The sequence below is a fragment of the Lichenostomus cassidix genome, unplaced genomic scaffold (genome assembly GCF_008360975.1).
Source record: "Lichenostomus cassidix isolate B80296 unplaced genomic scaffold, HeHo_3.0 HiC_scaffold_34, whole genome shotgun sequence".
Lineage (NCBI taxonomy): Eukaryota > Metazoa > Chordata > Aves > Passeriformes > Meliphagidae > Lichenostomus > Lichenostomus cassidix.
Window position 1 is genome coordinate 1,755,199 of NW_028147431.1, and position 16,056 is coordinate 1,771,254.

Genomic DNA, 16,056 nt, shown 5'->3' on the forward strand with positions numbered 1-16,056 from the left:
GACATCCAGGGGCAAATTTGGGATCCTCAGGGGGTAAATTTGGACATCCCAGGGGCAAATTTGGGATCCCTAGGGGTGAATTTGGATAATTTTGGGGTAAATTTGGACATTTTAGGGGTAAATTTGGGATCCCCAGGGGTAAATTTGGGATCCCCAGGGGCAAATTTGGACAATTTTGGGGTAAATTTGGACATTTTAGGGGTAAATTTGGGACCCTCAGGGGTAAATTTGGGATCCTCAGGGGTAAATTTGGATAATTTGGGGGTAAATTTGGACAATTTTGGGGTAAATTTGGGATCCCCAGGGGCAAATTTGGGATCCTCAGGGGGTAAATTTGGGATCCTCAGGGGGCAAATTTGGGATCCTCAGGGGCAAATTTGGACAATTCTGGGGTGAATTTGGGATCCTCAGGGGCAAATTTGGACAATTTTGGGGTAAAATTCGGACAATTTTGGGGTAAATTTGGACATTTTAGGGGTAAATTTGGGATCCTCAGGGGCAAATTTGGACAATTTTGGGGCAAATTTGGACAATTTTGGGGTAAATTTGGACAATTTTGGGGCAAATTTGGACATTTTAGGGGCAAATTTGGGATCCCCAGGGGCGAATTTGGACAATTTAGGGGTAAATTTGGACAATTTTGGGGTAAATTTGGGATCCCTAGGGGCAAATTTGGGACATTCAGGGGTAAATTTGGGATCCCCAGGGGTAAATTTGGATAATTTTGGGGTAAATTTGGACATTTTAGGGGTAAATTTGGGATCCCCAGGGGTAAATTTGGACAATTTTGGGGTAAATTTGGACAATTTTTGGGGTAAAATTTGGACATTTTAGGGGTAAATTTGGGACCCTCAGGGGTAAATTTGGGACATTCAGGGGTAAATTTGGGATCCCCAGGGGTAAATTTGGACAATTTTGGGGTGAAATTTGGACAATTTTGGGATAAATTTCGACAATTTTGGGGTAAATTTGGACAATTTTGGGGTAAATTTGGACAATTTTTGGGGTAAAATTTGGACAATTTAGGGTGAAATTTGGACAACTTTGGGGTAAATTTGGACAATTTTGGGGTAAATTTGGACAATTTTGGGGTAAATTTGGACATTTTAGGGGTAAATTGGGATCTCCAGGGGCAAATTTGGGATCCTCAGGGGTAAATCTCGACAATTTTGGGGTAAATTTGGACAATTTTGGGGTAAATTTGGACAATTTTGGGGTAAATTGGGATCCCCAGGGGCAAATTTGGACAATTTTGGGTCAAATTTGGGATGCCCAGGGGTAAATTTGGAACTCCCAGGGGTAAATTTGGGATCCCCAGGGATAAATTTGGATCTTCAGGGGCAAATTTGGGCAATTTTGGGGTAAATTTGGACAATTTTGGGGTAAATTTGGACAATTTTGGGGTAAATTTGGACAACTTTGGGGTGAAATTTGGACAATTTTGGGGTAAAATTTGGACAATTTTGGGGTGAAATTTGGACAATTTTGGGGCAAATTTGGGGTAAAATTTGCCCCCCAGGGGTGAAAATCCAACCCAAAAAATCACCAAATCCACTTTGAGGCTCCACAGGTTTTTATTCCAAATTTTTTTTGGGTTTTTATTTTTTGGGGGGTGAGGGGGGGGGATGGTCCCATCACGGGGGATCCCAAAAAATTGGGGGGAAAACCCCAAAAAATTGGGAAAAAACCCCAAAAAATTGGGAAAAAACCCCAAAAAATTAGGTAGGGGGTCCCAAAAAACGGGGGAGGGGCATCAATTTAGGACCCCCCACCCCAAAAAAAATTTGGGGACCATCCCAAAAAATCTGGAAACCATCCCAAAACGTCTGGGGACCATCCCAAAAAATTTTGGGGACCCCACCCCAAAGAATTTGGGGACTCCACCCCAAAAATCCCCCCTTATAGATATATTTACAATTTGGGGGGGCCGGGGGGGTCTTCTCCCCTCCCCCATCATCTTCCTCAGGCTGGGATTGGTCCCCAAAATTTGGGGGGGGGGGTGGTGTTGACCCCAAAAAATAAAAATTTTGGGGTTTTTTTGGGTTATGCCAACCCCATTTCCTCCAGAACGCTGCGGGGGGATTCGTCCTCCTGGGGGGAAAGAAAGGGTTAAATTGGGGGGTTTGACCCCAAAATTTGGGGGAAAGAAAGGGTTAAAATGGGGAAAAAACCCAAAATTTGGGGGAAAGAAAGGGTTAAAATGGGGGAAAAACCAAAACTGGGGAAAGAAAGGGTTAAATGGGGGATTTGACCCCAAAATTTGGGGGAAAGAAAGGGTTAAAATGGGGGATTTGACCCCAAAATTTGGGGAAAGAAAGGGTTAAAATGGGGGTTTGACCCCAAAATCTGGGGGAAAGGGGGATTTGAACCCTAAAATTTGGGAAAAAAAATCCCAAATTTTGGGGGGAAGGAGAGACTTGAACCCAAAATTTGGGGGAAAGAAAGGGTTAAATGGGGGTTTGACCCCAAAATTTGGGGGATAAAGGGGAATTTTTAACCCTAAAATTTGGGGGAAACCAAAATTTGGGGAAAGGGAAACAAAATCCTAAAATTCGGGGATTAAAGGGAAATCAGACCCAAAAATTTGGGAGGAAAAGGGGGAAACAAAATCCTAAAATCTGGGGGGAAAAGCGGAATTTTAAACCCTAAAATTTGGGGGATAAAAGGGAGGATTTGAACCCTAAAATTTGGGGCAAACTAAACCCAAAATTTGGGGGGAAAAGGGGGAATTTGAACCCTAAAATTTGGGGAAAAGGGGGATAAAATCCTAAAAGGGATTTGGGAATTTGATCCCAAAATTTGGGAAACCAAACCCAAAATTTGGGGGAAAAGGAGGATTTGAACCCTAAAATTTGGGGGAAAGGGGAACAAACCCCAAAAATTTGGGGGATAGAAGGGGAATTTGAACATAAAATTTGGGGGGAAAAGAAAGGGGTTAAAAAGGGGAACAAAACCCAAAAATTTAGGGGAAAGGGGGATTTGACCCCAAAATTTGGGGGAAAAGGGGGAAACCAAACCCAAAATTTTGGGGGAAAGTGAGGAACAAAACCCTAAAATTTGGGGCAAAACCCTAAAATTTCAGGGGACAAAGGGGGAACAAATCCCAAAATTTGGGGGAAAGGGGGAGATCTGAACCTAAAATTTGGGGGAAAGGAGAACAAAACCCCAAAATTTGGGGAAAAAGGGGGATGTGACCCCAAAATTTGGGGGGAAAGAAAGGGTTAAACAGGGGGGTTTGACCCCAAAATTTGGGGGGAAAAGGGAAATTTGAACCCAAAATTTGAGGGATAAAAGGGGGGACAAAATCCTAAAATTTGGGGATTAAGGGGAAATCAGACCCCAAAATTTGGGGGGGAAAGGAGGGATTTGAACCCAAAATTTGGGGGGGAAAAGGGGAGATCTGAACCCTAAAATCTTGGGGGGTTTTGGGGGGATAAAGGGGAGACCCAACCCCAAAATTTGGGGATGAAGAAAGGATCCAACCCCAAAATCTGGGGGGAAAGAGGTGACCCAACCCCAAAATTCTGTGGTACTCTGAGGGAGGACAAAGGGGTCACCATGACCCCATAACTCTTCTATATGGGATTTTTGGGATCCCATTGACCCTACAAGTTCCTCCATGGATTTTTGGGGTTTCCCCATAAATTTTGGGGTCTCCCCCTGAATTTTGGGGTGTCCCCATCTCCTGCAGCAGGTTGAGGTCACCATGACCCCATAACTCTCCTATATGGAATTTTTGGGATCCCACTGACCCTACAAGAACCTCCATGGATTTTTGGGGTCCCTCAAGCCCAATCCCACAGATTTTTGGGATCTCCCCACAAATTTTGGGGTGTCCCCAGGGATTTCGGGGTGGCCCACCTCCTGCAGCAGGTCCCCATGGATTTTGGTTCCTCAAGCCCCTCCCCACATATTTTTGGGGTTTCCCTGCAGATTTTAGGATCTCCCCACAAATTTTGGGATCTCCTCCCAAATTTCGGGATCTCCTCCCAAATTTTGGGATCTCCCCCCCAAATTTCGGGGTGTCCCCAGGACTTTCGGGGTGTCCCACCTCCTGCAGCAGGTTGAGGTCCCCATGACCCCACAACTCTCCTATATGGGATTTTTGGGATCACCATGACCCTCCAAGTTCTCTCACAAATTTTTGGGGTCTCCCAATGGAATTTTGGGGTGTCCCCAGGGATTTTGGGGTGTCCCCACCTCCTGCAGCAGGTTGAGGTCATCATGACCCCATAACTCTCCTATATGGGATTTTTGGGATCACCCTGACCCTACAAGAACCTCCATGGATTTTTGGGGTTCCTCAAGCCCCTCCCAACGGATTTTTGGGGTCTCCCCCCAAATTTCGGGATCTCCTCCCCACGTATTTTGGGGTCTCCCCAGGATTTTTGGGGTGTCCCACCTCCTGCAGCAGGTCCCCATGGATTTTGGTTCCTCAAGCCCCTCCCCACATATTTTTGGGGTTTCCCTGCAGATTTTAGGATCTCCCCACAAATTTTGGGATCTCCTTCCAAATTTTGGGGTCTCCCCAGGAATTTTTGGGGTCTCCCCACGTATTTTGGGGTGTCCCCATGGATTTTTGGGGTGTCCCACCTCCTGGAGCAGATCCCCATGGATTTTGGTGTTTCTCCCCATATTTTTGGGATCTCCCCATGGATTTTTGGGGTCTCCCAATGGATTTTTGGGGTCTCCCCCCAAATTTCGGGATCTCCCCCCAAATTTCGGGATCTCCCCCCAAATTTTGGGGTCTCCCCATGGATTTTTGGGGTCTCCCCGGGATTTTTGGGTTCCCCACCTCCTGCAGCAGATCCCCATGGATTTTGGTGTTTCTCCCCATATTTTTGGGATCTCCCCATGGATTTTGGTGTTTCTCCCCATATTTTTGGGATCTCCCCATGGATTTTTGGGGTCTCCCCCCAAATTTCGGGGTCTCCCCGGGATTTTTGGGGTGTCCCACCTCCTGGAGCAGGTCGGCCTGCTCGATGGCCTTGAGGACACTCTTCTTGGAGGTGTCCTGGATCTCTCCTCCCATCACGAACTCGTCCAGGATGAAATAAGCTTTCTCGAAGTTGAAGATGATGTCCAGCTCACACACCTGGCCGGGCGGGCAGCGGTCACTCGGGGTCACTCGGGGTCATTTGGGGACATTTGGGGTCACTCGGGGTCATTTGGGGACATTTCAGGTCACTCAAGGGTCACTCAAGGGTCACTTGGGGTCACTCAGGGGTCATTTGGGGACACTCGGGGACATTTGGGGTCACCCAAGGGTCACTCAGGGGTCATTTGGGGTCACTCGGGGACATTTGGGGTCACTCAAGGGTCACTTGAGGTCACTCAGGGTCACTCGGGGACACTCAGGGGTCACTCAGGGGTCACTCAGAGATCACTTGGGGTCACTCAGGGACACTCGTGGTCACTCGGGGACACTTGGGGTCACTCAAGGGTCACTTGGGGTCATTTAATGTCACTCGGGGTCACTCAGGGACACGCAGGGGTCACTCAGGGGACACTCGGGGTCACTCAGGGGTCATTTGGGGACACTCGGGGACATTTGGGGTCATTTGGGGTCTCATGCAGTGACTCAGGGGTGACTCAGGGGACACTCAGGGACACTTGGGGACACTCAGGGTCACTCAGGGTCATTTGGGGTCACTCAGGGTCACTTGGGGTCACTTGGAGTCACTCAGGGGTGACTCGGGGTGACTCAGGGGTCACTCGGGGTCAGTTGGGGACAATCAGCGGTCACTTGGGGTCACTTGGGGTCACTCAGCTGTCACTTGGGGTCACTCAATGTCAGTCAGGGTCACTTGGGGTCACCCAGGGTCACTCGGGGACACTCAGGGGTCACTCAGAGGTCACTTGGGGTCACTCAGGGTCACTCGGGGTCACTTGGGGGACACTTGGGGGTCACTCAGGGTGGTCAGTGGTCACTTGGGGTCACTCAGGGGACACTTGGGATCACTGGGGGTCACTCAGGGTCACTTGGGGACACTCAGGGGTCACTTGGGGTCACTCAGGGGTCACCCCAAAATTTGGGGTTGGGGGCAGTGGGGTGGGGCTTGGGGGACTCCTGGAGGACTTAGGGGTGGCCTTGGTGGCCTTGAGGGTCTCCTGGTGGCCCTGAGGGACTCCTGGTGGTCCTTGGAGAACTCCTGGAGGACTTTGGGGTGGCCCTGGTGGCCCTGAGGGGCTCCTGGTGGCCTTGAGGGACCTCCTGGTGGTCCTTGGGGGACTCCTGGAGAACTTTGGGGTGGCCTTGGTGGCCTTGAGGGGCTTCTGGTGGCCTTGAGGGACTCCTGGTGGCCCTTGGAGAACTCCTGGAGGACTTTGGGGTAACCTTGGTGGCCCTGGTGTGGCCTTGGTGGTCCTGAGGAACTCCTGGTGGCCTTGAGGGGCTTCTGGAGGACTTTGGGGTGGCCCTGGGGTGGCCTTGGTGGCCTTGAGGGACTCCTGGTGGCCCTTGGAGAACTCCTGGAGGACTTTGGGGTGGCCTTGGTGGCCCTGGTGTGACCCTGGTGGTCCTGAGGGGATCATGGTGGCACTTGGGGTCTTCCTGGAGAACTTTGGGGTGACCCTGGTGTGGCCTTGGTGGTCCTGAGGAACTCCTGGTGGCCTTGAGGGGCTTCTGGAGGACTTTGGGGTGGCCCTGGGGTGGCCTTGGTGGCCTTAAGGGACTCCTGGTGGTCCTTGGAGAACTCCTGGAGGACTTTGGGGTGACCTTGGTGGCCCTGAGGGGCTCCTGGTGACCTTGAGGGACTCCTGGTGGTCTTGAGGGACTTCTGGAGAACTTTGGGGTGGCCCTGGTGTGGCCTTGGTGGCCTTGAGGGGCTCCTGGTGGCCTTGAGGGGCTGCTGGAGAACTTTGGGGTGACCTTGGTGGCCCTGAGGGGCTCCTGGTGGCACTTGGGCTCTTCCTGGAGGACTTTGGGGTGACCCTGGGCTGCTTCTAGTGACCACGAGGTGACCCTGGGGTGTCCCTGGTGACCCTGGGATGTCCTTGAGATGTTCCTGATGACCCTGAGGTGACCCCGGGGTGTCCCTGGTGACCCCGAGGTGACCCCAGGCTGTCCCTAATGACCCCAAGGTGACCCCAATGACCCTAGATGACCCCAGACTATCCGTGATGACCCCAGGCTGTCCTCAATGACCCCAAGGTGACCCCAAGGTGACCCTGATGTCCCCAATGACACCGAGGTGACCCTGAGGTGACCCCAGGCTGTTCCCCAATGACCCCAATGACCCTGAGGTGACTCCAAGGTGACCCCAGGCTGTCCCTGATGACCCCAATGACCCCGATGACCCCAATGACCCCGAGGAGACCCCAAGGTGACCCCAGGCTATCCCTGATGTCACCTGGTGACCCCAAGGTGACCCTGATGTCCCCAATGACCCCAATGATCCCAAGGTGACCCCACGCTATCCCTGATGACCCCAGGCTGTCCCTGGTGACCCCAGGCTGTCCCTGGTGACCCCGAGGTGACCCCGATGTCCCCAATGACCCCAATGATCCCAAGGTGACTCTGGGCTATCCCTGCTGACCCCAAGCTGTCCCTGATGACCCCAAGGTGACCCTGAGGTGACCCCAGGCTGTTGCCGATGATCCTGATGACCCCAAGGTGACCCTGATGTCCCCAATGACCCCAATGATCCCAAGGTGACCCCAGGCTATTCCTGGTGACCCCAGGCTGTCCCTGATGACCCCAAGGTGACCCCAATGACCCTGATGACCCCAAGGTGACCCTGATGTCCCCAATGATCCCAAGGTGACCCCAGGCTATCCCTGCTGACCCCAGGCTGTCCCTGATGACCCCAAGATGACCCCAATGACTCCGAGGTGACCCTGATGTCCTCAATGACCCCAATGATCCCAAGGTGACTCTGGGCTGTCCCTGATGACCCCAAGGTGACCCAAATGACCCCGAGGTGACCCCAATGACCCTGATGACCCCGAGGTGACCCCAAGATGACCCCAATGACCCCAATGACCCCGATGACCCTGAGGTGACCCCAATGACCCCGAGGTGACCCCAGGGTGACCCCAAGCTGTTCCTGATGACCCCTGAGGTTCTCCTGATGACCCCAGGATGCTCCTGGTGACCCTGAGGTGACCCCAATGACCCCGAGGTGACCCCAATGACCCCAAGATGACCCCGATGACCCCAAGATGACCCCGATGACCCCCGGCCAGGCCCCGGGCACTCACGCTGCCGAAGTACTTGTCGAGGAGCTCGACGTAGCGATGGATGAGCTCCAGCGTGATCAGCTCGTTGTCCTGACCCTCGATGGCGCAGCAGAAGTACAGGCTGGCGTACCTGGGGGACACCGGGGACAGCTGGGGACAGCTGGGGACACCGGGGACAGCTGGGGACATCTGGGGACAGCTGGGGACAGCTGGGGACACTGGGGACATCAGGGACAGCTGGGGACAGCTGGGGACACTGGGGACATCTGGGGACACCGGGAACCGGGGTGGACAGGGGGACAGCCAGGGACATCTGGGGACATCTGGGGACACCGGGGACAGCTGGGGACACCGGGAACGGGGGTGGACAGGGGCACACCGGGGACAGCTGGGGACATCTGGGGACACCGGGGACAGCTGGGGACATCTGGGGACATCTGGGGACAGCTGGGGACACCGGGAACCGGGGTGGACAGGGGGACACCGGGGACATCTGGGGACGCTGAGAGCCACCGGGAACGGGGGTGGACAGGGGGACACTGGGTGGGAAACATGGCTGGTCAAAGCAATCATGGTCATCCTATCCATGGTCATCCTAACCATGGTCAACCCATCCATGGTCAACCCAAAAGTGGTCAACCCAACAGTGGTCAACTCAACCATGGTCAACACAACCATGGTCAACACAACTGTGGTCATCCCATCCATGGTCATCCTATCCATGGTCATCTTATCCATGGTCATCTTATCCATGGTCAACCCAACTGTGGTCGACCCATCCATGGTCAACCCAACTGTGGTCAACCCAACTGTGGTCATCCTATCCATGGTCATCCTATCCATGGTCATCCTATCCATGGTCGACCCAACCGTGGTCAACTCAGTGTGGTCAACTCAGTCGTGGTTGAGATGATGTGGTCACTCCAAGCATGGTCAAACCAATCATGGTCAACCTAACCATGGTCAACCCAGTGTGGTCAACCCATCCATGGTCAACTCAACCACGGTCAACCCAACCCTGGTCAACCCATCTGTGGTCAATCCAACCGTGGTCAACCCAAGATGGCCAATCCAACCATGGCCAACCCAACTGTGGTCAACCCAGTGTGGTCAACTCACGCATGGTCGAGCCAACTGTGGTCAACCCAACCATAGTCAACCCAACACAAGTCAGCCCAACCATGGTCAACCCAAGATGGTAAACCCAACTGTGGTCAACCCAGCCATGGTCAACCCAGTCTGGTCAACCCAACCGTGGTCAACCCAAGACGGTCAATCCAACCATGGCCAACTCAACCATGGTCAATGCAATGTGGTCAATCCGACTGTGGTCAACGCAGTGTGGTCAACTCAAGCATGGTCAATCTAACTGTGGTCAACTCAACCACAGTCAACCCAACACGGTCAGCCCAACCATGGTCAACCCAACCACAGTCAATCCAACTATGGTCAACTCAGTGTGGTCAACCCATCCATGGTCAACCCAGTCTGGTCAACCCAACCGTGGTCAACCCAAGACGGTCAATCCAACCATGGCCAACTCAACCATGGTCAATCCAATGTGGTCAACCCACCCAGTGTGGTCAATCCGAGTGTGGTCAACTCAACCATGGTCAATCCAACTGTGGTCAACCCACCCATGGTCAACCCACCCATGGTCAACCCAATGTGGTCAACGCAACCACGGTCAACTCAAGATGGTCAACCCAACTATGGTCAACCCAGTGTGGTCAACTCAACCATAGTCAATCCAACCATGGACAACCCAACCATGGTCAACTCAACTATGGCCAACCCAGTGTGGTCAACCCATCCATGGTCAACTCATCTGTGGTCAACCTACCCAAGGTCAACTCAGTGTGGTCAACCCAACCATGGCCAACCCAACCATGGCCAACTCAACACGGTCAGCTCAACCATGGTCAACCCAACCGTGGTCAACCCAGTGTGGTCAACCCAACGATGGTCAATCCAACCATGGTCAACTCAGTGTGGACAACCCAACCAGGGTCAGCCCAATTGTGGTCAACCCAGCTGTGGTCAAGCTGGTTTTTTGGGCCACGAGGTGACATTTTTCTCAATTCCCTCTCTCTGGGGTAGAAAACCCAATATTTTTTGGGGTTTTTTTGGGGTTTTTTTGCAGTTTTTTTGAGGGTTTTTTGGGGATTTTTTGGGTTTCTTTTGGGGTTTTTTGGGGGTTTTTTGGGGGGTTTTATGGGGTTTTTTTGGGTTGTTTTTGCGGTTTTTTTGAGTTTTTTGAGGTTTTTTCGGTGTTTTTTTCAGGGTTTTCTTTGGGTTTCTTTCGGGGTTTTTTTTGGGGGGGTTTTCAGGTTTTTTTGGGGTTTTTTTTTTACCTCTTGTAGACCACCTTGAGGTCCCTCCACTCGAGGAAGCTGCACATCTTGGGTTTCCTGGCCAACACCACCTGCATCAGCTCCCTGACCATCTTCTTCTTGTCCTTGTCGGCCGTGGCCAGATACCACTTCTGCAGCCGCAGCTTCCCTTGGCGGCTGAACAGCAGCATGAACCGCATCTGGGGGAACTGGGGTTACTGGGGGAACTGGGAGGGACTGGGAGGGGATTTGGGGTGGATTTGGGGAGGATTTGGGGGGATTGTGGGTGCTGGGAATGAGGAATTCAGCTTCCCTTGGCGGCTGAACAGCAGCATGAACCGCATCTGGGGGGAACTGGGGTTACTGGGATGGACTGGGAGGGACTGGGAGGGGATTTGGGGTGGATTTGGGGTGGATTTGGGAGGTTTTGGGGGATTTTTAGGGGATTTTGGGGGTTTGGAATGAGGAATTCAGCTTCCCTTGGTGGCTGAACAGCAGCTGGAGCCACATCTGGGGGGAAATGGGGTTACTGGGATGGACTGGGAGGGACTGGGAAGGGGTTTGGGGCTCTCATGGATGGAATTTGGGGGATTTTGGGAGGTTTTTGGGCTCCTTAAGGGGGTTTTGGAGTCACCGTGGTGCATTTTGGGGTCCTTGTGGATGGAATTTGGGGCATTTTGGGGAGGATTTTGGGGTCCCTGTTGGGGATTTGGGGAGGTCAGGATGGAATTTGGGGGATTTTGGGGTCACTGTGGACGGAATTTGGGGGATTTTAAGGGTTTTGGGGACACCATGATTGGAATTTGGGGGATATTAGTAAGAATTTGGGGTATTTTGGGGGAATTTGGTGTCCCTATGGGGATTTTGGGGTCCCTGTGGTGGATTTGGGGAGGTCAGGATGGAATTTGGGGGATTTTGGGAGTTGGGGGTCCTATGGGTTTTGGTGTCCTTGAGAGGGATTTGGGGTCACCATGGTGCATTTTGGGGTATTTTGGGTGGAATTTGGGGGATTTTAGGGGGTTTTTGGGGTCCCTAGGGGGATTTTGGGGTATTTTGGTGGAATTTGGGGGATTTTGGGGGTTTTGGGGTCACCATGATTGGGATTTTAGTGGGAATTTGGGGGATTTTGGGGAAAATTTGGGGGATTTTGGGAGGTTTTTGGGGTCCCTAGGGGGATTTTGGGGTCACCATGATTGGAATTTAGGGGATTTTAGGGAGAATTTGGAGTATTTTGGGTGGAATTTGGGGTATATTGGGGGTTTTTGGGGTCACCGTGATTGGAATTTGGGGCATTTTGGATGGAATTTGGGGAATTTTGGGGGGAATTTGGGGGATTTTGGGGGTTTTGGGGTCACTAGGGATGGAACTTGGGGGATTTTGGGGGCAATTTGGGGTATTTTGGGGGGAATTTGGGGGATTTCGGGGTCCCTATGGGGAATTTCGGGGGGGATCCCCATGTGGTCACGTGGTTTTTGGGGGAATCCCCCTCGGGGTCACGTGCTCCAAGGGGGATTCCCCCCGCGCTGACGTCACGTGGGAACCTCTCCGGACAAGGGTGGGGGATGGGTACCCGCCCCTCCCCCCCAACTGGGTCAAAGGTCAAAGGTCAAAGGTCACGCCCCCCACCCGGAACTCCCCCCCAGCACCACGTGACCCCCGTCACGTGCCTCCCCCTCCCCCCCCCCTTTCCCGCCACCCCCTCCTCTCACCATGGCGCCGCTCTCGGGGGCTCAGGGGGGCTCAGGGGGGCTCAGGGGGGGTCAGGGGGGGTCAGGGGGGTCCCGGGGGGTCCCGGGGGTCGCACGGAGCTCCTCCGCGCCTCCGGCAGCGCCGCGCCGGGCCCGCCGCTTCCGGGTGTGACGTCACCGCGCAACGCCGCGCCGCTTCCGCTTCGGAGCGCCGGACGGGGAGCGGCTTGTCGCCATGGCAACGGGGAGGGGGCGTGGCTTGTTACCAGGGCGACGGCGGCTAGCCGGGAAGGGGGAAAGCGGCTTGTCACCATGGCAACGGGAGGGGGCGTGGCTTGTCTCCTAGGTAACGGCGGCTAGCCAGGTGGAGGCGTGGTTTGTTTCCATGGCAACGGGAGGGGGCGTGGTTTGCCTCCAAAGGGAACGCGCTCTTGCAAGGAGGGGGCGTGGCTTGTTTCCAAGGCAACGGGAGGGGGCGTGGCTTGTCGCCTATGTAAAGGTGGCTTGCAGAGAGGAGGCGTGGCTGGTCGCCGTGGTAACTTGGAGGGGGCGTGGCTTGTTACCAGGGCAACCGGGGCTTTGCTAGGAGGGGGCGTGGCTTATCGCTATGGTAATGGGAGGGGGTGTGGTTTGTCGCCAAGGTTGGCTTGTCGAGAGGAGGCGTGGCTGGTCGCTATGGCAACGGAGAGAGGGCGTGGCTTGTCTCGGCAGCAGCGGCTAGCCAGGCGGAGGCGTGGCCTGTCGCTATGGTAACGGGGAAAGGGGCGTGGTTTGTCCCCAAAGCAACGAGTGCTTTGCAAGGAGGGGGGCGTGGCTTGTTTCCAAGGCAACGGTGGCTTGCCAGGAGGGGGCGTGGCCTGTCGCCATGGCAACGGAAGGGGCGTGGTTTGTCGCCAAGGTAAGGGCGCCTTGCAGGGGGGCGTGGCTTGTCGTCATGGCAACGAAGAGGGGGCGTGGCTTGTTGCCTAGGCATTGGGGAAAGGGCGTCGCTGTTGCCATGGCAACGAGATGGGGGCGTGGCTTATTGCTGGATTATTCAATTAATGGGGGGAGTCAGCGCCGTTTCCATGGTAACGAGAAGGGGGCGTGGCTTGGCGCCAAGGGGGCGTGGCTTGCTGGGGATGGTTGCCATAGCAACGGGGGGATGGAGGAGTTTGGGGTGATTTTGGGGGGTTTGACCCTGAAAAGGGGAGAAAATTCCCCAAAAAACAGGAGGTGGTTGAGTATAAATCTTCCCGGAATCCCAAAATTGGTCAAATTTACCCCAAATTTTTTGGGGTTTTTTCCCTCCTCCGATGATCCTGAACTCCAAAATCACCCAAAAATCCACCAAAATCCCCCCAAAAATCCCCCCAAATCCCCAAAAAGTCCCCAACATCCCCCCAAAAATCCCCCAAAAACCACAACAAACCTCAATTTCAAACCAGTTTATTCGGAATTTTCAAAACTTTTCAGATTTTCCCCAAACTTTTTGGATTTTCCCTCAAACTTTTTGGGGTTTTTCCTTCCTCAGATGATCCTGAACCCCAAAATCCCCAAAAAAATCCCCAAAATCACCCAAAAATCTAAAAGAAACCCACAAAAATCTGCAAAAATCTCCCAAAAATACCCAAAAAATACCAAAAAAATCTCCCAAATCCCCACAAAAAAAAAAATCTCCCAAAAATTCCCAAAAAAGCACAACAAACCTCAATTTCAAACCAATTTATTCAGATTTTTACCATTTTTTTTCGGATTTCCCCCAAACTTTTCGGATTTCCCCCCAAAATTTTCAAATTTCCCCCAAAATTTTGGGATTTCCCCCCTAATTTTTGGGGTGATTTTGGGTTCACACGAAGCTCAGGTGTCGCTCAGGTGGAATTCCATATCCCAACTTGTGCTCCTCAAAAAGCTCCTCCAGTTTCTCCAGGTATTTTCCGTGCCAAAATTCGATTTCTTCCGCCGAGGGATTCGGGATTTTCGGCAGTTCCAGAGGTGATCCAACTGGGTTTTTTGGGAAAAAGTTTGGGTTACAAAATTTGGGGATTTTTTCCCAAATTTTTGGGATTTTTTTCCGGATTTTTTGGATTTTTTTTCCTGATTTTTTAAGATTTTTTCTAAATTTTTGGGGATATTTTTCCTGATTTTTGGATTTTCTTTCCTGATTTTTCGGGATTTTTTCAATTATTTTTTGGGATTTTTTTTCCTGATTTTTTTGGATTTTTTTCTCGATTTTTTCTCTGATTTTGGGATTTTTTTCCTGATTTTTTGGGATTTTTTCCTGATTTGTTGGTAATTTTTTTCTCGATTTTTTGGTAATTTTTTCTCGATTTTTGGTAATTTTTTCTTGATTTTTCGTGATTTTTTCTCGTTTTTTTTGCTAATTTTTTCTTGAATTTTTCTCGATTTTCTGGGTAATTTTTCCCCAATTTTTGGTAATTTTTTCTTGAATTTTTAATCAATTTTTTGTAATTTTTTCTTGAATTTTTCTCGATTTTTTGGGTAATTTTTCTTCGAATTTTTAGGGTTTTTTTCCCGAATTTTTGAGGTTTTTATCGATGCCAAAATTCGATTTCTTCCCCCGAGGGATTCGGGATTTTCGGCAGTTCCAGAGGTGATCCAACTGGGTTTTTTGGGAAAAGGTTTGAGTTATAAAATTTGGGGATTTTTTCCCAAATTTTTGGGATTTTTTCCTGATTTTTGGGGATTTTTTTCTGATTTTTTGGGATTTTTTTCCCTGTTTTTTGGGGTTTTTTCCTTGAATTTTCAAGATTTTTTCCTTAATTTTTGGTCATTTTTTTCTTGATTTTTTGGTAACTTTTAATAGATTTTGTTTCTAATTTTTCTCCTGAGTTTTTGTAATTTTTTTCTAGATTTTTTTGTAATTTTTTCCTCGTTTTTTCGTAATTTTTTTCTCGATTTTTTTGCAATTTTTCCCCAAATTTTTGGTAATTTTTTCTCGAATTTTTCTCGATTTTTTTGTAATTTTTTTCCTCGTTTTTCTGGGATTTTTTGTCTTCATTTTAAAAATTATTTAATCTATTTTTTCTAATTTTTCTCAATTTTTTTTTGCTTTTTCACAATTTTCTGGTGGTTTTTGGTTTCTTCCTGGATTTTGCAGGTTTTTTCCCCAAATTTTTGGGTTTTTCCCTCATTTTTGGGGTTATTTTTTCCCTCATTTTTGTTTTTTTCCCCAGATTTTTGGGATTTTTTCCTCATTTTTTGGGGTTTTTTCCCCAGATTTTTGGGATTTTTTCCTCATTTTTTGGGATTTTTCCCCCAGATTTTTGGGATTTTTTCCGCAATTTTTGGGATTTTTTCCCCAAATTTTTGGGGTTTTTTTCCCCAGATTTTTGGGATTTTTTCTCATTTTTTGGGGTTTTTATCCCCAGATTTTTGGGATTTTTTCCTCATTTTTTGGGGTTTTTTTCCCCAAACTTTTGGATTTTTTCCTCATTTTTTGGGGTTTTTTTCCCCAGATTTTTGGGATTTTTTCCCCAATTTTTTGGGGTTTTTTTCCCCAGATTTTTTGGATTTTTTTCCTCATTTTTTGGGGTTTTTTCCCCCAGATTTTTGGGATTTTTTCCTCATTTTTTGGGGTTTTTTTCCCCAGATTTTTGGGTTTTTTCCCCCAAAATTTTGGGCTTTTTTCCCCCAGATTTTTAGGGGTTTTTCCCCAAATTTCTTTGGTTTTTCCTCCAAATTTTTGGGGTTTTTTCCCCTCATTTTTGGGTTTTTTTTCCCAGATTATTGGGGATTTTTCCCAAAATTTTTTGGGTCTTTTTTCCCCCAGATTTTTGGGATTTTTTTCCCCCATTTTTTCGGGTTTTTTCCCCCAAATTTTTCGGGTTTTTTTCCCAAATTTTGGGTTTTTT

At 50.4% G+C, this 16,056-nt stretch overlaps 1 protein-coding gene across 1 annotated transcript; it reads right to left on the minus strand.

Annotated features, from left to right (window-relative positions):
• Positions 1-1,613: 1,613 nt before the first annotated feature.
• LOC146423122 (AP-1 complex subunit sigma-1A) lies at positions 1,614-12,371 on the minus strand. Its single transcript, XM_085045218.1, has 5 exons — positions 12,224-12,371; positions 10,536-10,714; positions 8,203-8,311; positions 4,958-5,095; positions 1,614-2,091 (listed from the first exon to the last, which is right to left on the minus strand). The coding sequence occupies exons 1-5, from the start codon at positions 12,224-12,226 to the stop codon at positions 2,044-2,046; spliced, it is 477 nt and encodes a 158-aa protein (XP_084901344.1). The 5' UTR covers positions 12,227-12,371; the 3' UTR covers positions 1,614-2,043.
• Positions 12,372-16,056: the final 3,685 nt, after the last annotated feature.

What these genes read in the sequence shown, in the direction of transcription:
- LOC146423122 (XM_085045218.1), bottom strand. An exon ending in TCGACAAGTACTTCGGCAGC is followed by an intron (nt 5,096 to 8,202) that starts GTGAGTGCCCGG and finishes CCGCCCGGCCAG; the next exon opens with GTGTGTGAGCTGGACATCAT. An exon ending in AGGCCGACCTGCTCCAGGAG is followed by an intron (nt 2,092 to 4,957) that starts GTGGGACACCCC and finishes CTTTCCCCCCAG; the next exon opens with GAGGACGAATCCCCCCGCAG.